Genomic DNA, 23,152 nt, shown 5'->3' on the forward strand with positions numbered 1-23,152 from the left:
AGGGCTGGCCCTGCCCCGCCCCCAGCTGCAGAACTCTGGAGAGTGCCTCTGCATCTCTCCTGGGCAACACGTGGGGAGCAGCCAAACTTGAGGGCCTGAAAGCAGGAGAACTGGCCCCACCCCTCACTCATTGCTGCCAGAGTGAATTTGCCAGGGCAATGCTGGAGAGTTCACCCTGGTGGTGAGGACAGGGCAGACCAACCCTGCAGCTGTCCATGTCCAGAACCAGAGTTATGCCTTGGCCTGCCCCAACATCCACCCCATCTTTGACCTGCTGGAGCACATGAAGGGGCCTGACCCGCACACCCAAAGCTGTAGGATCTCCACAACACAGGGGAATGCAGGATACACAGAAAGAGTCCCAGTGAGGGCCCAGCATGGATACTGTAATAGAAGCCAGAGGCCTCGAACCAGACCAGTGCCTGCCATGAACACTTGCAAGTAAAGATACATAATACAGGCGTTTACTCCATGACTTACTGTGTCACACTGCAGCTTCCGTGATGATGTTTTAAAATTTTTTCCTTTTTTTTCTCTTAAATTTTCTTTTATTAGGGTGGTGTTATGGGGCAGAGGGCAGATGCAAAAGCACAGGGAAATGAATGGGCTCAAGACACACAGAATAGCTAGAAAATTAAAAAAAAAAAAAAAGACTGCAGATGGTGCACGCCTTTAATCCCAGCACTCGGGAGGCAAAGGCCGGTGGATCTCTGTGAGTTTGAGGCCAGCCTGGTCTACAGTGTGAGTTCCAGGACTGGATCCGAAGTTATTGAGAAACGTGTCTTGAAAAACAAAACCAAACAAAAATAGCAATAATAATATCCCTGGACTGGGCAGTTGTAATCAGTTGTAATCCAGCATTCAGGAGACAGAAACAGGCAGATCTCTGTGAATTCAATGTCCAGAATAGCCCGGGCTTCACAGAGAAACTTTGTTTTGAAAATCCAAGGAAACAAAAAAAGGAAAGAATTGTAAAGAAACGGTGTCCTTGAGGTGGCACTGGAGCGGTGTTCCCGGGCCTCCTGTTGGCTAGGTCCTGTGCTGTGTGCTCAGCTCTGGATGCTGATCCTGTCTCATCAGGAAGGAGAAAGGGAAAGGGGCTGTCCAGGCCAGGGCTGGGTTTAAGATACACTGAGGATACTTCTCCTCCTGTGCAGATCTGCGCTGTCCTGGCTGCTGTCACCGAGGTCATTCGATCCCAGGGAGGCAAGGAGACGGAGACTGAGTACTTTGCTGCTCTGGTGAGTGTACTTTGCTGCTCTGGTGAGTAAGTGTGAGGTGGGGGTGGGTGTTCAGAGCAACACATCTAGGCTAGCAAGACAGCTGCTGTGGGGGCGGGGCAGCCTCCATAGGTAAGAGTGCTTCTGTTCTCTGGGGAAGTGGTCGGGTTGGTGGGATTTACTGCTTCAGGCCTGTGAGACAAAAGTCCACTGCTTTATGAAGATACGTTAGAACTGGGAGGTCTTTAGAAAAGTTACTTCCAAGGTGTGATCTAGGGGCCCCTATGACTATTTTAGGGGCAAACAGGACAAGGTTATTTCCAGAATGATACTAAAATACCATTTACTATTTTTATTCTCATGAGTGTATCATAGAGTTTTACAGAAATTACAGGATAGTTTGGGGCAGTTATGTTTGCGATGGGTTTTCACTGTGTAACTCAGGCTGGTCTGGAACTCATGTCAGTCTTCCTCCCCACCCTAGCCTCCTGAGCGCTGTGATCACATGTACAGCATCATCTCCATTGTGGTTTTTGTTTTCTTTTGCAGAACTAGGAACTGTATTCAGGGCTTTGCACATGGTAAAAAGGTGCTTTAGGTAACCCACCTGCATAAGATGGTGCAGTCTTCCTTCTTCTTCTTCTTCTTTTTGAGACAGGGTTTCTTTGTGTAGCCCTGGCTGTCGTGGAACTAGCTCTGTAGACCAGGCTGGTCTCCAACTCAGACTTCAGAAATCTGCCTGCCCTGCTTCCTGAGTGTGTGCACTACCACCTCCCAAGATGAAATATTCTTTTTTTTTTTAAAAAAAAAACTTTATTTAACTTTATTTCATGCATATTGGTATAATGATGTCAGATTCTCTTGAACTGGATTTACAGACAGCTGTGAGCTGCCATGTGGATGCTAGGAATTGAACCCAGGTCCTCTGGAGGAGCAGTCAGTGCTCTTAACCACTGAGCCATCTCACCAGCCCCAAGATGAAATATTCTTACCCCTATTTTATAAGAAAAAACTGAGTCACAAAAGGTTACTAGAGCACTTGGGAGTCAGAGGATCTCTGTGAGTTCAAGGCCAGCCAGGGCTATTTAGAGATACACTGTCTCAAAGAATAAATAAAGTAAAAAACAAGGTTATTTAGGCCAAGCTTACACAGTGGCAAAGCTCAAACTTAAGCCCTATATACCATGAATGGGATCTTAGTCATAACTCTCAGCACAGCACATGGGTCCGTTCTGCCACCCATACTTTCCTGTGTGTACAGTGTGTTATTTTATCTATTCACACCCTCTCACTCTGACCCTCAGATGACAACAATGGAAGCAGTGGAGTCCCCAGAGTCACTGGCTGCTGTTGCTTACTTACTGAACCTTGTCTTAAAACGGTGAGTCCAACTTGGGCTTGGCAGGATACTTGTTTTTTCAGTGTGTGTGTGTGTGTGTGTGTGTGTGTGTGAGAGAGAGAGAGAGAGAGAGAGAGAGAGATTATGTCTTTCCAGCCCCACATATTTGTTTTTTAAGATGAGAATGTTTGGGCTGAAGAGACAGCTCAGCAGCTAAGAGCACTTGCTGCCCAGTCATGAATACCAGGGTTCAGATCCCAGTATCCTGTCCAGACAGCTCTCAAATGCCTGTAACTCAAACTCTGAGGGTTTCAGTGCCCTCTTCTGCCTCCACAGGCTTTGCGCCTCTGTGTGCATCTCCACACATAGATACGTATACACACACAGTTAAAAGTAAAATAAAAGAAAACCAACTAACCAAACAAATAAAATTCCCAGGAAAAAAGAAGATACTTGACTGTCCATAGCCCTTCTGCATCAGGTCTGGCAGTGACTTGGGCATCACATCCTGGAATGAATATCGGTCCTTGGGAAGGGCAGTGGTGCTGAGTCATTGCCACCAGGCTTCCCAAGGAAAGAGAGGGGCTTGTATGGGTTATGTGACTGTGGAATCCCTTCTTAGACACTAGAGGCTGGCTGGTGGGAAAGGCGAGAGGCCCAGAGCTCGGCATGGAAAGCACCCTAATCTGAGTGGCAAGAAAGTGAGCCCCTATGCTGATGGGGACTCACTGAATAGCCGGGCCAGCGGTGCTCTGCCCTTGACACCAGGGCCTGTCTCAGTTACTTTTCTTTGGCCTCTCTGGATTGACTTTCTTTCTCCCTGCAGTGTGCCCAGTCCAGTGCTTGTTAAGAAGTTCTCCGATACCTCCAAAGCCTTCATGGACATCATGGCAGCCCAGGCGAGCAGTGGCTCCAGCTCTGCGCTCAGATGGGTCAGTCTGCTGATTCCTGAGTCCCGTGGATGCGGTCAGAGTGTGGGCCCCTCCTTCCTTGGGGGTGGTTCAGGCACCCCATGGGTCCTCAAGCAGAGCTTTTGGAGCTGTCCCAGGATTGGTGAGTCCCTGAACTCTTTCCCCGAGGCTGGTAAAACTGAGAGACTTTCTGACATTTTTCTTTAAGGTCCTCTCCTGCCTGGCCGTCCTCCTTCGGAAACAAGACCTGGAGGCCTGGAGCTACCCTGTAACACTTCAGGTGTATCATGGGCTGCTGAGCTTCACCGTGCATGCCAAGCCCAAGGTGAGACTGATAGGCTGCCCCAGCGAGTCTGCCTGTCTGAGCCAGGTTGGGGAGGTGACTTTAGAGTCCTGGTTTGTTTTTGGTTTGTTGTATGTGTATGTGAGTGGTGTATGCACATGTTTGTAGATTCACACACTCACAGATGCAGAATGTCCTGCCCTTACTGTTCTCAGCATTAACCCTTATTCCCTGAGTCTCTCATTAAGCCTTGAACAAGGCTGGAGACCAGTAAGCCCCAGTGGTCCTCTTGTCTGCACCCCATGTAGTGCCAGGGTTTACAAGTATGTGCTGTAACCTATGTCTGACTTTTATTTTTCTTTTTAAAGTTTATTTTGTGTGTGTGAGAGAGGGTGGGGGGAATTGAGGAGAGAGAGAGGGAAGAGAGAGGGAGACCTGTGTGCAGATGTTTACAGGGACCACAAGATGAACTCAGGTCCTCATGTTTGTGCAAACACTCTTACCTGCTAAGCCATCTCCCCAACCCTAAAGTCCCGAGGTGCTGAATTTTGTTGTTGTTATTTGAGACAAGGTCTCACTTAATAACTTGGATATCCGGGAATTTGCTATATAGACCAGGCTGGCTTTGAACTCAGAGATCCTCCTGCCTGGATTAAAGGCTTGCATCACTATTCCCAGCCCAACACCTGAGATTCTGCTCCCTATTTCTGAGGCCTTGTCCACTGAAATCCAGAGAATGAGGGGCACCCCTTCTCCAGCAGGAGTCACCACCATCCAGTGCTTCTGAGTATCTCTGCAGCCCCCTCAGTCCTCCTTTCTACCTTGGCAGGGAGATGACAGTCTTGACGGGGGACTTAGAGTCATACAGACCTAACTTGGGGTCACCGTCCCTATTTTCTTCGTTGTTGTAACATCGAGGATTGAACCAGGGCCCTGTATATCCTAGACAAGCGCTCTACCACTGACCTACATCCCCAGCCCAGTGTTGCTTTTTTGTTTTTAGAGAGGGTCTTACTAGGCTCCCCATTGACTCTGGACTCATCTGTAGTTTAGGCCTTGAGCTTTCACCCTCTTCCCTCAGCTCCCCATAGCTGGACTTACAAAGTCTGCACCACCAGTCCCAGCTCTGAGCTGGATCCTTTCTTTCTTACTTCCTCTTTCTCCTTCCCTCCCTCCCTCCCTCCCTCCCTCTCTTTTTCTTTCTCATCTTGTTTTTATTTTTGTTTTTCAAGACATGATTTCTCTGTGTCCCCTGGCTGTCCGGGAACTATGTAGACCAGGCTGGGCTCAGAATCAACGAAGATCTGCCTATCTTTACCTCCTGAGTGCTGGGATTAAAGGCCTGAGCCAGCACTGCCCGGCTGAGCTGGATTCTTAATTCATCTTGCAGTGTCACCTTGGGCTTATTACTTACTGTCTATAAGCCTGGGCCTCATTAGGAGATACTTCGAGTCTTGGCTGCAGGGTTGTGTGGAGTCTCAGGCCTGGTACAGTCTGCTCTGTCACAGGCCTTCGGCAAGTGGATCCATGCTGCTTCCTCAGAAGTTTAGGGCTAGGAACATACAATGATTTTCATCCCACTTGAAGTAACCTGAAAGTCTCCTGCTCCTTCCTTGTATATTCATGTCATCAATACTTATCTTTATTTGTGTGTATTTTTTGTTGTTGGTTTTTTGTTTGTTTGTTTATTTATTTATTTTGGAGAAAGAGTCTTATTACAGAGCCCTGGCTGCCTCAAAACTCAGTGATCTGCCTGCCTTTGCTTCTTAGTGCTGAGATTAAAGATGTACACTATCACACCCAGAGGTGTATGAGTGTTTTTCCTGTGTATATGTATGTGTATTGCATGTATGTCTGGTGCCTATGAAGGCTAGACAAGAACACCAGATGCCCAGGAACTGGAGTTAGGAGTGTTTGTAAATCTCCACGTGGGTCCTAGATACTTGTCCTCTGCAAGAACAGCCAGCGCTTTCAACCTGACCCATCTCTCCAGTCCCTGCGAGGTATCTTTTACCTTCTGCTCTGTATTTGCTTATTCTTTGCCTCAGGCAAATGCTGTCTACTCTCACTGCCATGCTAACACCCAAGCAGTGCCTGGTTTAGTGGTACTGGCATTGCTGGGAAATTAAATGACTATATCCCTGCCTGAAGATGAGAACCCTGCTGCCCAGAGATTGAGTGTCTAGGCTGCCTCGGCCATTTGACTCGTCAGCAAGCTTAGGACTGTCGGTGCTGTGATCTTGACTTAGCAGTGGATGTCATATAGAGAGGTGTCCCATTAGGCTTCTAGGGGAGTTGCACCAAGCATCCAAAATGCTGATCTGACCTTCATTCACTTTCCCTTCAGATCCGCAAGGCTGCTCAGCATGGAGTGTGCTCAGTTCTCAAGGGCAGTGATTTCATGTTTGGTGAAAAGGCCCCTGCCCACCATCCTGCTGCTGTCTCCACTGCCAAGTTCTGCATCCAGGAGATTGAGAAGTCTGGGGGTGAGGTGGTCAGGCCCAGGGCAGGTGGAAGGGAAGTGTGGGCAGAACAGGAGAATTAGGACTAAAACTCCCCTCTGTCTGCCAGGTTCCCGGGAGGCCACCACCACACTGCACATGCTAACACTGCTGAAGGACATGCTGCCCTGCTTCCCGGAAGCCCTGGTGAAGAGCTGCAGTGAGACTCTGCTTCGGGTCATGACCTTGAACCATGTGGTAAGCTCAGGACACTGGAAAAATAGAGCCAATGTAGGGAATTCTTATTCATTGAGGAAGAAAAAAAAAAACCAAACAAACAAAAAACCCAACAACAACAACAAAACCAGTCCCTGGGTCCAATTGTGGTTTATGTCTGTAATCCCTGCTGTTAATCCCTGAGGCTCTCACTGCCTTGACCCTGCTTCTGCCATAAGCCAAGGACACCACATCATCCATTGTGTCAGAATGGGCCGGATCACCTTAAGTGTGTTTGGAAACTGACTTGAGATTTGTATTTGTGTGTGAGTACGTGTGTATGGTCAGAGAACAACTTTGGGGAGTTGATTCAGTGATTGAGCTCAGGTTAAAGTCTTTTATTGGTCGCTAGGTTGCCATATCTTCCTAGAGTGCAGTCCTCAGGTGTATGGGAGTCTAGGGGACCTATGGGCTCTTTTTAGTTTGTATGATGGTGCTCAAGGGCAGCTGTGAACGTTGTACTTCCTCTAAGTGTGTGTGTCTCCTGCAGCTCGTGACAGCATGTTCCATGCAGGCCTTCCATAGCCTCTTCCATGCCAAGCCCAGCACCAGCACCTTGTCTGCAGAACTCAATGCTCAGATCATCACGGTGAGGCCTGATTTGGATGCGGGTAGACTGGAGGGTAAATCTTCGGAAGGCTCTGCTGGGAGGGCCAGCTTTGCTGCCTTGCTTCACCAGTGGGGTAGCATGGGCTAAGCTGTCCTGGTGGAGAATGGTCAAGCTTGAAGCCGGGAAATTGAGCTGGGAAATTGCGTCAGTGGCATAGGAGATGGGCACTGACTCTTGCCTGATCAGGGTAACATAAATGATTTCAGCTTGAGGAAGGCTTTTAACCACAGATACATGTGGGTGGACTCTTGGAGGCAGACATAAATCTATTGTGGAATAATAGAATATTTGTTTAACTTTGTAAAGACTTTGTAAAACTTTGAATTTGTTTGTGTTGCAGAACAATTGTTTAACTATGTAACGATGTGTTGTTTTTGTTTATGCTGCATTTGTCTAACTGTATACAGATGTGTAACTGTTTCACTTTGCCTGCCTTAGGTACCTGATCAGTCTAATAATAGGCTGACCAGCCAATAGCTAGGCAGAGAAGAAGTAGACGGGGTTGGGGGGCAGAGAAAAGTAGGGGGCCAGCTAGCCGGACACGGAGGAAGCAGGAAAGCAGGATGGACAGTCTGTAGAGGAGGTAAATGAGCCTCGGGGCAGCACATAGATTATTAGAAATGTGTTAATTTAAGCTAAAAGAACTAGCTAGAAACTAGCCTAAGCTAGGTCAAATTATTAATTATTAATAATTTAATTAATTAATAATGAGTCATGATTAATAAGTCTCTGCATCCATGATCTGGGGACTAGTAATCCAAGAAAGCCTGCTACATAAATCTCCAAATTGTTTGCAAAATCTATCCTGAAGTGCATGTCCTCAGAGAAGGGCTCTGGCTTCAGGTGACTCCAGGAGATGTGTGAGCACCTCACTCCCATTCCTAGAGCCATGTGTTTCTGGAAGATTGGGCCTGGAAGCCAGGTGGCGGGGAGTTCTGACCGGTCCTTACAGTGGTTTCACCAAGGGTATGGGAAAGGGACATCATCCTTGGGACTACTGCTGAGACTCACCAGCTGACTCCTGTCTCCACTCTAGGCCTTGTATGACTATGTCCCCAGTGAGAATGATTTACAGCCCTTGCTGGCCTGGCTGAAGGTTATGGAGAAAGCCCACATCAACCTGGTCAGGTAGGAATGTGCTGGAGGTCAACCCTGGGGGCTCCCATTAGGCTGTCTGCTGTGTGTGAAGATGGGAGGGACATGAGCCAGAAGCTGGAGAGGCCATTCAGCTCCAAGGTCTGTGTTATGTGGGTGAGGACTGGCTCTTGTGTTAGAAAAAGCAAGGGTAGGGCAGCAAGGCCGTCCTGTTAGTCCAGTTCCTTCCTCACTGGAGTGTCTACCAGCTAGCCATGAACAGCAAGGCATACTGAGGACAGTGCCTTTTGGACTGGAGCCAAGTTTGAGCCTGATTTTCTGCTTACTCTGTGCATTTTGATGAAGGGGATATCATTCTTTTGGGGGTGATTGAGACAGGGTTTCTCTGTAGCTTTGAAGCCTGTCCTGGAACTCTCTCTGTGGCCCAGGCTGATCTCAGACTCACAGAGATCCATCTGCCTCTGCCTCCCAAGTGCTGGGATTAAAGTCGTGACACCACTACCACCTGGCATCATTCTCTTTTTCTTTCTGTCTTTCTTTCTTTCTTTCTTTCTTTTTTTTTTTTGGAAAGGAACTTTTGCTTGTGAGTTCTCGCCTTACTGTATGCGTTCTAAGGATTGCGCTCAGGTCATCAGACTGGCAGCAAGCACCTTTATCACTGGGCCATCTCACAGCTGAATTCTTTGTTTTGTTTAGTTGTTGGGTTTATTTAATTTTTTGAAGGATGGGGTCTCATTACATAACTCAAACTGCCTATATACGTTCGGCTGCCTTGAACTCACAGATATCTGTGAGCCTTTGCCTCCTCTGAGTGCTGGGATTAAACATGTGTCAACATGCCTGGCTTGGCCTTGAAATCTTGATCTTCCTGCTTTAGCGTCATAATTTCTGACATTGCAATGGTGAGCCATCGTGTCTAGTGTAGCACAAACTCTAATTGATATTAATAACAAAAACCCAGAGTCAGATATAGGGGTAATGCTGAAGGTCAGAGAAGCAGAGCAGCCAGCCACTAGAGAGTTTTTACTTCTACCAATGGTCAGACCAGAGGGTTGATCGTGTCCTCAGACTGCTCCTCAGACTGACTTCCTGAGCACCTGTTTCCTCCTGCCTTATATTCCTCTCTCTACCCAGCCATACCACTCCTCTCTCCACCTCCCTAGTGCTGAGATTAAAGACCTGTGATTCCAAGTGCTGGGATCACCTTTGTGTGAAGTTCTGTTTCTCTTTCAGACAGATTCAATCTTGTGTGGCCCAAGGTGGCCTTGAACTAATAGAGTCCTGGGATTAACGTTGTATGCCATCATTGTCTGGCCTCTATGGTTAGCTAGTGTGGCTAGCTCTGTACTCTGTTTCTCGGGCAAGTTTTTTGTTAGATTATAAACAAAATATCACTACAGCCTAGTTCTGGTGTGGTCTTTAATTTTTTGCATGTATGTGTATGTATGATGTATGAGTTCATCGGTGTATAGTTCAGGTACACACAAGCCACACTGCACTTGTGGAGGTCGGAAGGAAAGCTCGGATCAGTCCTCACCTTCCTCCTTGTTTGAGACATGACCTCTTTTTTTTTTTTTAAATATTTATTTATTTATTTATTATGTATACAATATTCTGTCTGTGTGTATGCCTGAAGGCCAGAAGAGGGCACCAGACCTCATTACAGATGGTTGTGAGCCACCATGTGGTTGCTGGGAATTGAACTCAGGACCTTTGGAAGAGCAGGCAATGCTCTTAACCACTGAGCCATCTCTCCAGCCCCGAGACATGACCTCTTTGTTGTTCTTTGTGGCATAGGCCAGGCTGACTGGCCTCAAGTTGCCAGGGATGCTCCTGCCTCCACCTCCTGTCTTGGTGTAGGAGTGCTGGGATCAGGGCCGGGCCCAGCTTCAGGAGAATTCAGGGGTTCGAACATAGGTCCTCATGCTGTGGCACAAGTGACCTGCTGAGCCACTCTACAGCATGGTGCTTGGTTGTTCTTAACTTAACATGTAATTGTTACTTGTGTTGTGTGTGTAGGTGAGAGTGCATGTGTGTGTGGAAATGAGAAGGTGACTCTCAGGACTCCTCAAGCTTGGCTGCTGAGCTGTCTTGATGATTTTTATTTTTATGCTTTGGGATCAGATGGCCTGGGTGTGTGAATCCCTTCTCATTATGCTCCACTGAGGATAGATGTAGTAATTGCTGCAAGGTTGGAGTGAAAGATCTGTCTTGTCAGTAGTTGGTGTGTAGTGGTGTGCAAGCGTTAGCAATATTAGTATTTGATTTGACTCTGGAAAGTGTAAGGGCCAGGCCAGGAGGTCATACTGAAGGCAGCTCTCATTCTGTGTGCTGCTTAAAGGCCGTTTGGACTTTCCACCCATGTATTGTTACTTGAAGGACAGTGCCCTTTGGAATGACCAGCTGGGAGAACAGCCCGTAGATGTTTTCACCGAGCTGTGGGGGCTCAGGTCTCTGAGGCTTGGAGCCAGGTTCCACAGAAACCTTTTGTCTTGACAGGATGCAGCGAGACCTGGGGCTGGGCCATCTTGCTCGTTTTTTCGGAATGGCAGTGACCTGTCTCCTGTCCCCTCACTCACAAGTGGTGGCAGCTGCTACCCAGACTCTTAAGGTACCACAGTCCCCTCAACCCAGCTTTAGTTGGGGAAGCAGAGCACATAAGAGGTTCTGCTTTTTGCCCTAGCTCTTAAGCCATCCTGGATGCCCAGCTTGGTCCTTGGAAAGGAAGCTTCTCCCAGTGGGAGACAGGTTTCAGCTCCAAAAAGTAACTGTTTGGCAGGGTGAATGGAATTGGGGTTGTTGCCTTGGACTAGACAGCCTGGGCCTCTCTTTGCAGGAGATCCTGAAGGAGTGTGTGGCTCCACACATTGCGGACATTGGCTCTGTGACCTCTTCAGCCTCGGGTCCTCCCCAGTACATCGCTAAGATGTTTAGGTGAGAATGTGGTGTCCTTGTTACTGGAAGTTCTGTATGATGACCTGTGTTCCACTTATCACTTTGGGCAGTGTACCCAGTACTGACCAGGTACTCTGTAGGATTGTGGTAAATGCCAAACTCTGCCTGAACAGCTCCTGCCGTTTGGGGTGTGTTGTGGCACTCATAATAGGAGAGGTGCCGTACTGTGGGATGTAAGAGTGTGGCTCATGGATCCCTGCCCCAGAGCTTCTGGACCTGTAGCTGGGTTTGAATCCAGCTCTGTTGCTCGCCAGCCCCAGGTCCCTGGAGGAAGGTCCTCTGGATCCTCATCAGTGGGAGAGCAGCACAGGCATGTAGCTAGGCACTCCATGAACAGAACCTGCTGACCCTTGTGCTAGAACATTGGTACTAATCTCCTCTTGGAGCTGGGAAAGGGAGCTCGTCAAGTTTGAGAAAGGCTGACCACAGAGTCTGCTGGGCTGCCTGCAACACCTGTGAGGAGCCATTCACAGACATGGCCACAGAGGGCTAAGCAGTCCCTGGGAAGGGCCTGGGGTCTTGGGTGTCTCTCCTGGGTCTGTTCTCTCTCTTGGTCTGGCACTCTGGTGTCTAGTTCAGAGGGACAGAAGCCAGTTCCTGTGCATATAGCATGATGTTTCAGGAACTCTCAAGGAGTGCCCCAGCCCACATACTGCTCCTTGTTGGCCCCTTTCTACCTAGGGTCCCCAGAGGCTCAGATATTGTAGGGGAGGTGGGACCAGCCAGGGTTACACAGAAAGGGTCTGAAGACTTTCCTCTCAGCCCAGGCCACCTGTTCCCCGCCGTCTTCCCTCCTCAGATCAGGTAGAGGAAGCACAGGATAGCAGCAGTACGCAGGCCTAGGAGCCCAGTGCAGTGACTGGCGGGTTTTCATGTCTCTTAGCCTCAGTTTCCTCATCTGAAGATGGAGCTTATCACCACCTACCTCACGGGGCAGTAGGAATATTAACTAAACTCAGCGTGGATACTTTCTGAGCATTAGACAGGCCCCTCCCCTGTATGGACTAGCTGGGGTCAGTGGGTCATGGTACCAGTACCTATTGTTTCCTGAGATGATGTGATCGTGGCACTGACTGCTTCCTTGACAGGGCAGTGGAAGAGGGCCTGACTTACAAGTTCCATGCGGCCTGGAGCTCTGTGCTGCAGCTGTTGGCTGTCTTCTTTGAGGCCTGTGGAAAGCAGGCCCATCCTGTGATGAAAAAGGTGAGATGGGGGCTGCTGGGCCAGGGCACTGATGGTACTTGGCTCCTTGGTCTGAGGACTCCTAGCCAGGAAGAACAGGTCTACAGTCTACGACACCCCAGTGTCGACAAGTTCCCTCAGCAGGTGCCTAGTACCATGCCTCCATGACTGAGCACTGGGAAAAACAGCAAGGTGGGAGGGGAACCACTGTCCTGTCCAGTTACCTTTGCTGAAGTTGATTTAGGATCCTGGGAAGTCCTGGCCCTTTTTGATCCCAAATAATATTCATTCATTCATTCATTCATTTATTTAAATGTGTGTTGGTATTTTGCCTGCACCTATGTCTGTATGAGGGTGTCAGGTCCCCTGGAACTGGAGTTACAGACAGGTGTGAGCTGCCACGTGGGTGCTGCGAATTCAGCCAGTGCTCTTAACTGCTGAGCCACCTCTCCAGCCCTCCTTTTAAATTTTTAAAACTTTATTTATGAGTGTTTTCATCTTTGTGTATATTTGTGTACAATGTGTATGCATGGTGCCCTGGGAGATGAGAAAAGGGGTCTTAAATTTCTTGGAACTGGAGCTACAAATGGTTGTAAGCCACCATATTGGGGCTGAGAACTAAACTACAATCTTCTGCAAGAGCAACAGTGATCTTAACTGCTAAGCCATGTCTCCTCAAATTTTAATTCTCTAATGCTGTGTAACCACTGAATGGATAGTGTTGATGTTTTAAACAGCTTTAGGCCTCAGAGTTTCTCCAGCCCAGGGTGAAGTATCTTAAGTACTGGGAATACTGAACAGACCCCAGGACGAGGAGCTGGTGGCTCAGCTCCTGGATCTTTCTCATTGCTTCTTCCTATTGCTGTCAGGGTGATGGGAGCCACCTTGGAGAAGACACTCAGCAAGGCCAGGGCCCTGATTAGTTAGGATTGGCAAACATGGCTTCCTGGCAACCAGGCAGGGCTGTGAGAAGCAAGGCTGGTTGGTACTAAGGAGAACTGGATGGTGCCACTCTGTTTCCTCAGCTCATAGTTAGCTCTAGGCTGGCACTGGTCACACCTTCCATCCTTCAGGATAATTGGAATCCACATTCGTATGTGAAAATTTGTAGCTTTTTCATGTTAGATGAAAAGCATTGGAAAGGGATTGGAGGCACCACTGAGTCAGCTGGGTCCTCAGTGTGTGTCTCTGGGGAACTTCATCTGTGTCCAGAATCTGGCCCCATTCTTTTTAATGAAGCCTGGCCTAGTCTAGACCGTGGTGGATTCCTCTTCCGAAGACGGATCTGAAATGAAATCAATAGATCTGAAATGAAGTGATAATTTAGGGCCCATTCCGTGGTCAGTAGAAAAATTGCATTTGTGTTGTTTGTTACCCTGGCGATTGATCCCAGACCGTGAATGTGCTAGGCGATTGCTCTGCTGCAGTGTCACACGCGGCCCCGCCGTCATGTCCCTCCACCTATCCTGTCTTTGTTCCAGTGCCTTCAATCCCTGTGTGACCTGCGCCTCTCCCCTCACTTCCCCCACACAGCAGCCCTGGACCAGGCTGTGGGGGCTGCAGTGACCAGCATGGGACCCGAGGTGGTGCTCCAGGCTGTGCCTTTGGAAATTGATGGCTCCGAGTAAGTGGGACCCTGCTTGGGCTTTAGGAGCCCGGGGGACTCATGCAGCTTGTTCTCCTAGGAAGGGTGTCCCTAGTTTTCTCGCAGAGGGGTTCTTCAGTCTCCCGACTGTCACCTCTTCACAGGGAGACTCTGGATTTCCCACGGAGCTGGCTGCTGCCTGTTATCCGGGATCATGTTCGGGAAACACGACTTGGCTTCTTCACCACTTATTTCTTGCCCCTGGCCACCACTCTTAAGAGCAAAGGTACGGCACCCTTGGCTGTGTGCAGCCTGAGTCCCCTCCTCCCCACATTTAGGAGTCCCAGCTGAAGAGGTCAGAAAGGGTATGAGTCTGACATGTGCATTTGGCAGCATTGAAAAGAAAGAATCCAGGCCTTCTTTGTTACTGTAGCCCTTTAGGTAGACTTTTCCTCCATGGTTTACATGTGGCAGCTGCCATCTGTATCCCCAGGTTCTGTATTACAGATTCAAACAACTACACACTGAAAATACACAGGGGAGAAAATTCCCCGCACACTGTTGTATAACAGCCCTTACTTGGTGTGTCACTGTTGGGTTTGATACGATGTCGAGAAGTGACTTAAATAGGGGAATGAGTGGAGGTCGCATACAAACATCACGCCATTCTACATAGGAGACTTAAACACTCACAGAGTCTCATGCCCATGGGGATCCTACATCCAGTCCCTCGTGGCTACTGAGGAAAGGCTCTATATACTTTTCTAAACCTGCAGGTGTCTATGTTTGTGTGTGGTTTCAAGGTCACGAAGGTCTGCCTGCTCTTGCCTCCCGAATGCTGAGACTAAAGGCATGCACTACCATGCCCCTGCTTTGAAATCTGTAGTTCCAAACAGCAATGAGGATTTTTTGTTTGGCTTTTTTGTTTGTTTGTTTTTGTTTTGGGTTTTTGAGACAGGATTTCTCTATGTAACTCTGACTGTCCTGGAACTTGCTCTGTAGACCTCGAACGCTGTCTCTGCCTCCCAGATGCTGAAATTAAAGGCATTAGCCATCATCTACCAGGCAATAATGAGGTTTTTAAGGATATTAAAATGATTATTGGGGACTGAAGAGATGATTCAGAGGTTAAGAGCATTGACTGCTCTTCCAGAGGTCCTGAGTTCAATTCCCAGCAACCACGTTGTGGCTCACAACCATCTGTGGTGGGATCTGGTGCCCTCTTCTGGTGTGCCGGTGTATATGCAGGTAGTGCATTCATACATAAATCTGTATAAAAAAGATTATTGCCGGGCAGTGGAGGCATATGCCTTTAATCCCAGCACTTGGGAGGCAGAGTTAGACATTTATCTGTGAATTTGAGGCCAGCCTGGTCTACAGAGCAAGTTTCAGAACAGCCAGGGCTACACAGAGAAACCCTGTCTCAAAAAACAAAACAAAACAATTGTTTTCTAATTACTGAAAAGTCACTAAAATGGGGGCTCATTCATGTTACCTGTAAACACTGGAGATGTTGGTTTTGTTGTTGTTTTGTTTTGCTTTTTTTTTTTGAGACAGGGTCTCATGTGGCCTTGAATTTGATAATTTGAGGATTAACTTGGATTCCTGATCCTCCTGCCTCAGCTTCCTGAGTGCTAGAATCATAGGTGTCAACTCTCATGACCAGAGTTATAGATTTATTTTAATTACTTAGAATTATTAGTGTTACTGTCAATTTGTAGGGGATATTACCTATATTTATATCCTCATTATAGGACTTTGATTTTGGTAAAATGAAGCCAGTTGGCCATGAGGGTGGCTAGGGTCACACCATGTCTTTGTTACACCCTCCAGCAATGGATCTTGCCCAGGCCGGAAGCACAGTGGAGTCCAAGATTTATGACACACTCCAGTGGCAGGTGAGGGCAGCTGGAAAAGGGAGAGGGACAGGGCAGGCAGGGGCACTAGTCACTGGGGACACTTTAATTTCCAAATTCTTCCCTCCCAGATCTGGACCCTCCTGCCTGGATTCTGCACAAGGCCCACAGATGTAGCTGCCTCCTTCAAAGGCCTGGCCCGGACACTGGGCACAGCCATTAATGAGCGCCCAGACCTGAGGGTCACTGTGTGCCAGGCCCTGCGCACTCTCATCACCAAGGGCTGTGAAGCAGGTAAGCGTGGGAGCTGGTTAGAGGATGCCTGGGGTGCGGGGCTGCTGAGGCTCACACTGCTAGACGGTTGTCTGCATCGCTACCGGCACTGCTGCTGCTGTGATTCAGAGGCCAACACTAGTCCTTACCTCATGCTTTTTCCTGAAGTGGGCTGGCGGCTGCTGTGGATTGCGCAATCAGCTTCCAAACTCAAAGGCTCATGTTCTCTGTGCCCCACCCTCAGCCTTTCCTGGCAGAAGGTCCATCCTGTGACTTCCTAGTCCTGCCACTGGATCCCCTAAAAGGACCTGCTGCCCTGCCCCTCAGTGGCTGGCTTACTCTTACTTCTGTCCCTTCAATGCACACTTGGGTCCCCTTGCCAGAGGCTGACCGTGCTGAAGTGAGCCGCTTTGCTAAGAACTTCCTGCCAATCCTTTTCAACCTGTATGGACAGCCTGTCGCTGCTGGGGAGGCAGCAGCCCCTCGCCGTGCTGTGCTGGAAACCATCAGAACTTACCTCACCATCACCGAGTCTCAGGTGAGTGCCAGTGGAGGGAGGGATGCTGCAGTCGTGGCTGGGTGGGGCTCCTGAACCATGGGGACCGTGCTGCTGTGGTCACCCTGTTTCTCTCTCCACTGGGCACTGTCAGTTGGTGAACGGCTTCCTGGAAAAAGCCACTGAAAAGGTTCTCGATCCTGCCAGCTCTGACTTCACCAGGTAAAGTGCTCACTCGGGGCTTCCTCACTTGAGGTTGGTACCAGAGGGTTCCTAGCAGAGGCCTTTGGATTCACTCTGGAAGTCTTGAAATATCACATCCCAGCTGTTCTGAAAGGTCTGATTAGCTAATTATTATTAGAGGATGAAGGAGGGAGAACCTAGAGATAAATGGCCTGGGTTCAAATCCCAACACCCCCCACACACACACTTCTCAACTCGTGTGGCATTGCATAAGTTACGTGCTCTGCCTCGGAGTCCTCACCTGTAGAATGGGTGCGAGCATAGTGCTGTGAGAACAGGCTGTGTAACGTGCCTGGGCACTGCCTGTGCTGAGTGCCCTGTTCACCATTCACAAACACCTCAGGCCCCTTGTCCCGACCCTGAGTGGGAAGAGCCTCTGCCCTTCTCCAGTCCCTTAAGCCCCTTCCTGTTTCCCATTTGGCAGACTGTCTGTGCTGGACCTGGTTGTGGCTTTGGCTCCTCACTCAGATGAAGCCGCCATCAGTAAGCTGTACTCGACCATTCGGCCCTACCTTGAGGTGAGCTCCTTACAACTTCCCTCGCCTGTCTCCTGTTGTTTTTTTTTTTTCTTTTAAACTTTTGGGGGTCAGTCACCTAGCTCCCAAATAATTATGCACAAAGACATATTCTTACTTATAAATGCCTGGCCTTAGCTTGTTTCTTGCCAGATTTTCATAACTTAAATTATCCCGTCTATCTTTTGCCTCTGGGCTTTTACCCTTCTCTATTTCTGTATATCTTTCTTTAGCTTCTTACTCCATGGCTTGCTGTGTGACTGGCCCCTGGAGTGCTCCTCCTCCTGCTCCTCCTCCTGCTCCTCCTCCTTTCCTCCCAGACTTCTCCTCCTATTTATTCTCTCTGCATAGCAGCCCTGCCTATCCTTTCTCCTGCCTCTCTGTTGCCCATTCAATTCTGTATTAGCCCAATCAGGTGTTTTAGACGGGCAAAGTAACACAGCTCCACAGAGTTAAAGAAATGCAACACATATTTGCATCATTAAACAAATGTTCCACAGCATAAACAAATGTAGCTACATCTTCAGGTAATACTCCACAACAGTTTCCTCGTCTTCATCCCTTGCTGCTTGCCCGATCACTCCCCAGCTACGTCCACAGTGCCTTCCCTTTGTGTCCTGCCCTGCCCATTTCTCACTAAGATGTGCAGCTGTCTCACTAAGATGTGGCCAGGCCGTGGCAGTGCTTGCCTTTAGTCCCAGCACTTTAATCTCAGTGAGTTCAAGGCCAGCCTGGTCTACAAAGCGAGTTCCAGGACAGCTAGGGCTGTTACTACAGCTTTATCAGACTGTTTTTTGGTTTTTGGTGGGTTTTTGTTTTTGTTTTTGTTTTTGTTTTGACAGAAATTCATATATCTCAGACTGGCCTCAAGTTTCCTGTATAGTGGAAGTTGGCCTGGAACTTCTTCCTCATCCTCCTGCCTCTACCTCCCAAGTGCTGTGATTACAGGTGTGTACCACCACACCTACCCTTTATCAGGCTGTTATTCAGAGTCCTAGATAAATCCTTTATTTTTATCTTTTTAAAAACTTTTATTTCATTTATTTATTATTTGTATGTGTGATAAGGGTAAGTGGATGTCTAAGGACAATTTTGTAGAATTGGCTCTCTCCTTCCACCCTATATAGGTACTAGGGATCTAACTCAGGTTGTAGGGCTCACACCATCAGGTAACGAGTACTCTTACCTGCTGAGCCATTTTAATGTTCCTCCCCGCCCCTTCTCTTACTGGTTGGATACAGATTCTCATGGATGCTAGGCATACATTCTATGAGCTACACCCCTCTCCCCAGAGTCTTGTATAGAGCAAGCCTGCCTCTGCCTTGCTTCTGCTGGCCCTGTCTGAAATCATGCTGTGCTTTCATCTGTGCATCTTTTTCATCTGGGCAGAGCTCAGCCCAGTAGCACCCTCCTAGGCACCAGTGTCCCTGTTCCCTGCCAGTTTGTGTAGCAGCTAAGGGATGAATTTGCTTTGAAGAAGGATGTGCAGGTGGACACAGATGTCCAGGACAAGCTGCCTGACTTCAGGAGGACGTCTCAGGAAGAATCTGGGAACTCCTTCAGAATTACAAGGAGTCAGTGGGGTAGAGAGGAGTGTGTCCTGGCACATTCTGATTCCTCCAGCCCAGGCTTGAGTATTTTTTTTTTTGTTAATTTTATTTTTATCTTTTAGATTTGTTTAATTTTTATTTTGTGTGTATGTTTTGCCTGCATTTATGTATGCACACCATATATGTGCTTGGTGTCGTGTAGATCAGAGGAAGGCAGCAGATCCCTTGAAAGTTGTGGTTTAAAAGTGTAGTTATAGACAGATGTGGGTTGCCCTGTGGATGCTGGAAACTAACCTGGGCCCCTTTAAGAACAGGTGAGCTCAGCCCTGGCATCAGTTATTTAGTGGTGGTGAGAAGGATGGTTTGGAAAACCAGTCTGGCCTTGTCCTTGACGTTATGGCTGCTGTGTCCAGATCAGCTGCTCTCTGAATCCCCTCTAGCCGCAGTAGATGCTTGGGGAATGTCACGGGATGGTGTGGAACCTAGTCTCCTTTCTTGTTATCTCTGTGCCTTATTTACCCCTCAGAGCAAAGTCCATGGGGTTCAGAAGAAGGCCTACCGAGTGCTGGAGGAAGTATGTGCCAGCTCCCAGGGCCCTGCCAACCGCTTTGTGCAAAGCCACTTGGATGATCTGAAGAAAACTCTGCTGGACTCACTGCAGAGCACAGCCTCACCTGCTAAAAGGGTGAGGGCTCCGGGCCTGCCTGCCCTGCCAGGTGGGTGTCAGCAGGCAGACCGGGAGGAATGGCACTGACGGATCCCAATGTCGCCTTTCTGCCCACAGCCCCGACTGAAGTGCCTCATACACATCGTGAAAAAGTTGTCAGCTGAGCATGAGGAGTTCATTGCTGCTCTCATCCCAGAGGTAAGTAAGTGGGTGAGAGGACCAACAGACACATGCATTTACGTTTTTCAATTCCTTCCTTCCTTCCTTCCTTCCTTCCTTCCTTCCTTCCTTCCTTCCTTTCTTTATATTTATTTATTATGTATGCAATAGTCTGTCTGTGTGCATGCCTGCAGGCCAGAAGAGGGCACCAGACCCCATTACAGGTGGTTGTGAGCCACCATGTGGTTGCTGGGAATTGAACTCAGGACCTTTGGAAGAGCAGGCAATGCTCTTAACCTCTGAGCCATCTTGCTAGCCCTTGTTTTGTGATTTCTTAAAGTGTGGTTTCCAAGAGATGATGGTGAAGTGGGAGCTCTAATAGTAATGAGGATGTGTTCCACTCGCTGCCTAGGCGTGTGTGGCTTACCCAGGCTGCCACCTTGGGTAGGATGTGCTAACAAGACTGTTTGGCTAGGTGATCCTGTGCACCAAAGAGGTGTCAGTGGGTGCAAGGAAGAATGCATTCACCCTGCTGGTGGAGATGGGCCGTGCTTTCCTGCGCTTTGGCTCCAGCCAGGAAGGTGAGACTGGAATGCAAATGGAAGGACACACTGCTTGCCGACTAGAAGACCCTTAGAGCCACTGGTCTTGAGGAAAGGGTGGAGGGCACTCCTTATTCTGTTCTGGCTGTGGCTCTGAGTAGGCTGCTGTTGTCGGCCTGTAGTGTTCATCCCTGGGCACCCTGTCTTCAAGTGACTGTCCACTCTGCCCCCAGAGGCTCTGCAGCGGTACCTTGTCCTGATCTACCCTGGCCTTGTGGGTGCGGTTACCACAGTGAGCTGTAGCATCTTGGCTCTGACCCACCTCTTGTTTGAGTTTAAAGGTAAGTGTTTACCTGAAAGTGTGGGGTGCCTTTGTGGTAAAGAGTGTCCTGAGGGTCAGGACAAGGTAGTGCCAGAATGGGAAACAATATCAGGAGGTGGCAGGAAGACTCAGAACCAGCCCTGTTTGCTTCCCAGTTCTTTTTCCACAAAGTTCTGCCCCCTTCCCTAAGCCTGCACCACCCAGCAGTGTGCAGCCCCAGTATCCTGGGACTTTGTCAGATTGGTCAGAGGGAGGTTACCAGTTAGTTCATGGAGCTTAGTTCTGGTCCCTCCTCTCACCAACCACATGAAAGTTTGAGCAACTTCACTAACCTCCTAGAGCCTTTGCTAATCTCTAAAATGGAAAACCATGGCTACTCCATGGATGCTGATTCAAACGGTGAGACCCACAGAAAAGGCCCTGCTGACATCAGACCCACGGACAGGTCTTGGGTTTGGGTAGTTCTGGTTTCTGACAGTGGCTGCCTGTGCACAGGACTGATGGGGACAAGCACAGTGGAGCAGCTCCTGGAGAATGTCTGTCTGCTGCTGGCCTCCCGCACCCGTGATGTGGTCAAATCTGCACTAGGCTTCATCAAGGTGGCTGTGGTGGTCATGGACGTGGTGCACCTTGCCAAGCATGTGCAACTAGTGGTGAGGCCCCATTTTCTTCACTGGGCAATGGGGGCTCCTGAGGTGCCCGTGTGGACTCCATGGAACTCGGGTCAGACTAGTTTAGAACTTTTTCATTGTCTACTGTTTCTTTGACATTAAGGAGCCCTGGGAGTGGACTGTAGGAAAATGCTGTCTGACAAAGCACAATGCCACAGTGTCTCACATTACCCTGTGTCCCTTCCGTAGAAGCCAGACCAAAAACCACTCTTCCCACCTTGTACAGATAGAGAAACTGAGGCCAGATACCCATTTTCAAGGTCCAGTCTCAGGACTCAGACCATCTCTCCCTCTGCAGGGCATCTCTTCACACCCCCTGCAAGGCCCTAGAAGGGCCTAAAAACCCTGTTGGTTGAGTCTCTGGACTTCTGCTCAGAGGAGACTACCCCACACTCCCTGCAAGCTGGAATAGTTTGCTAACCTGCTGCCTTCATTTCTCACTCCCAGCTGGTTGAGTTATGTGACACTTGAGATCCCTCTCATGTGTCTCTTCTGAGTCAAGCCTTGGCATCAAGGATGGGAGCTGAGATAGATGTCTTCCATAAGCCTGCAGCCTAACTGGGAACCAAAGGTTTAAGAATTGGCTAGAGTGGAACTCTATTATGTCTGCCTATAGTTAGAACTTATAAAAATCCCTTCAAAGGCTTTGTGGGGACTTGTTCCCTGGTCCTACTGGAGACCTTACGTTAATAAAGTCTGCCACACATAGATGTCACCCACACTAGGCAGGATGAGCATGGCTGCATGATAGAAAGGAAGCGTGAGAATATGAGATGCTGGAGAGTATCTGGCAAAGTAGAATGAGTGGAATAGGTGGTACCTTTATGGCCATTTGGCAATCAGGTGAGCCTGGGCCTCAACTGGTAGCCTATGCTTTGACATTGGCACTATCTTCCCATTGAGTTGCTGTAAAGATCCTTTGGAAGGACATATGGAGACTGTTGTCACCTTGAAAGGATGGTCATAGCTTTTATGAGGGAGGGCCTAGGGGAAAGGGTTCCAAATTAAGCAAGCATAGCTGAGCCAAGGAAGGAGTGAGCCAAGAACAGGGTAGCCGGTACCTCCCTTCTTAGCTGGGCCAGCTGTATTTTGCGTGGGTCTGGGCAGCAAGGAAAGGTGGCCAGGGTGGAAGACATCCCATGCTCCTCTCCCCGACACCCTGTGCTCTGCCTGCTAGATGGACGCCATAGGGAAGCTGTCAGATGACATGCGCCGGCACTTCCGCATGAAGCTTCGGAACCTATTCATCAAGTTCATCCGCAAGTTTGGGTCTGTGCGCTTGAATGGGGTAGAGTTGGGGAACAGGGTTCTTAGTCTCTTCACGGGCCACAGGGGAGGATTACTGGTTCCTGAACAGCTCCTGCCCCCTCTCTGCCTCACTCAGGTTTGAACTGGTGAAGGATATGCTACCTGCAGAATACCACAAAGTCCTGGTCAACATTCGGAAAGCTGAGACCCGGGCCAAGAAACATCGTGCCCTGAGCCAGGCTGCTATGGAGGAGGAAGAAGAGGAGGAAGAAGAAGAGGAGCCCGTCCAGAGCAAAGGCGACAGGTAAGACCCCAAGGCCCTAGTGTACCCTAGCCCCAAACTTGTCCTGGCCATCCTTAGGTCCCCACTCCCGGGAGGACTTTAATGTTCTGCTTCTCTAATTTAGTATTGAGGAAATTTTGGCTGACTCTGAGGATGAAGATGAGGAAGAGGAGAGAGGACGGAGCAAGGAGCAGCGGAAGCTGACGCGACAAAGGAGCCGGGCCTGGCTGAAGGAAGGTGGTGGGGATGAGCCCCTCAATTTCCTGGATCCCAAGGTGGCCCAGCGAGTGCTTGGTGAGCAAGGAGTAGCTGACATAGGAGCCCATAGACTTGCCTTGTTGGCTTCATGGGTGGTAGGCAGGGGTTGGCTTCTATAAATCACCTGTGTGCAGGGGCTAACAGCCCATAGTTGGGAGCTTTGTATGTGTGG

The 23,152-nt window shown here is 49.0% G+C and overlaps 1 protein-coding gene across 1 annotated transcript in view; it reads left to right on the forward strand.

Annotated features, from left to right (window-relative positions):
- Rrp12 (ribosomal RNA processing 12 homolog) overlaps window positions 1-23,152 on the forward strand; it is a 37,839-nt gene that overhangs the window by 4,151 nt on the left and 10,536 nt on the right. The window contains exons 3-28 of the mRNA XM_048452882.3: window positions 1,158-1,241; window positions 2,525-2,601; window positions 3,386-3,491; window positions 3,679-3,795; window positions 6,101-6,239; window positions 6,325-6,452; window positions 6,961-7,059; window positions 8,117-8,208; window positions 10,675-10,786; window positions 11,012-11,109; window positions 12,219-12,333; window positions 13,794-13,936; window positions 14,062-14,183; window positions 15,731-15,795; window positions 15,885-16,047; window positions 16,410-16,564; window positions 16,677-16,744; window positions 17,190-17,283; window positions 19,357-19,515; window positions 19,615-19,695; window positions 20,132-20,237; window positions 20,432-20,539; window positions 21,016-21,173; window positions 22,369-22,460; window positions 22,576-22,743; window positions 22,847-23,016. Coding sequence (XP_048308839.3) covers window positions 1,158-1,241; window positions 2,525-2,601; window positions 3,386-3,491; window positions 3,679-3,795; window positions 6,101-6,239; window positions 6,325-6,452; window positions 6,961-7,059; window positions 8,117-8,208; window positions 10,675-10,786; window positions 11,012-11,109; window positions 12,219-12,333; window positions 13,794-13,936; window positions 14,062-14,183; window positions 15,731-15,795; window positions 15,885-16,047; window positions 16,410-16,564; window positions 16,677-16,744; window positions 17,190-17,283; window positions 19,357-19,515; window positions 19,615-19,695; window positions 20,132-20,237; window positions 20,432-20,539; window positions 21,016-21,173; window positions 22,369-22,460; window positions 22,576-22,743; window positions 22,847-23,016 — 3,019 coding nt within the window. The remainder of the gene's footprint in view (window positions 1-1,157; window positions 1,242-2,524; window positions 2,602-3,385; window positions 3,492-3,678; window positions 3,796-6,100; window positions 6,240-6,324; window positions 6,453-6,960; window positions 7,060-8,116; window positions 8,209-10,674; window positions 10,787-11,011; window positions 11,110-12,218; window positions 12,334-13,793; window positions 13,937-14,061; window positions 14,184-15,730; window positions 15,796-15,884; window positions 16,048-16,409; window positions 16,565-16,676; window positions 16,745-17,189; window positions 17,284-19,356; window positions 19,516-19,614; window positions 19,696-20,131; window positions 20,238-20,431; window positions 20,540-21,015; window positions 21,174-22,368; window positions 22,461-22,575; window positions 22,744-22,846; window positions 23,017-23,152) is intronic.

This window comes from Myodes glareolus, chromosome 7 (assembly GCF_982192425.1).
Source record: "Myodes glareolus chromosome 7, mMyoGla1.1, whole genome shotgun sequence".
Lineage (NCBI taxonomy): Eukaryota > Metazoa > Chordata > Mammalia > Rodentia > Cricetidae > Myodes > Myodes glareolus.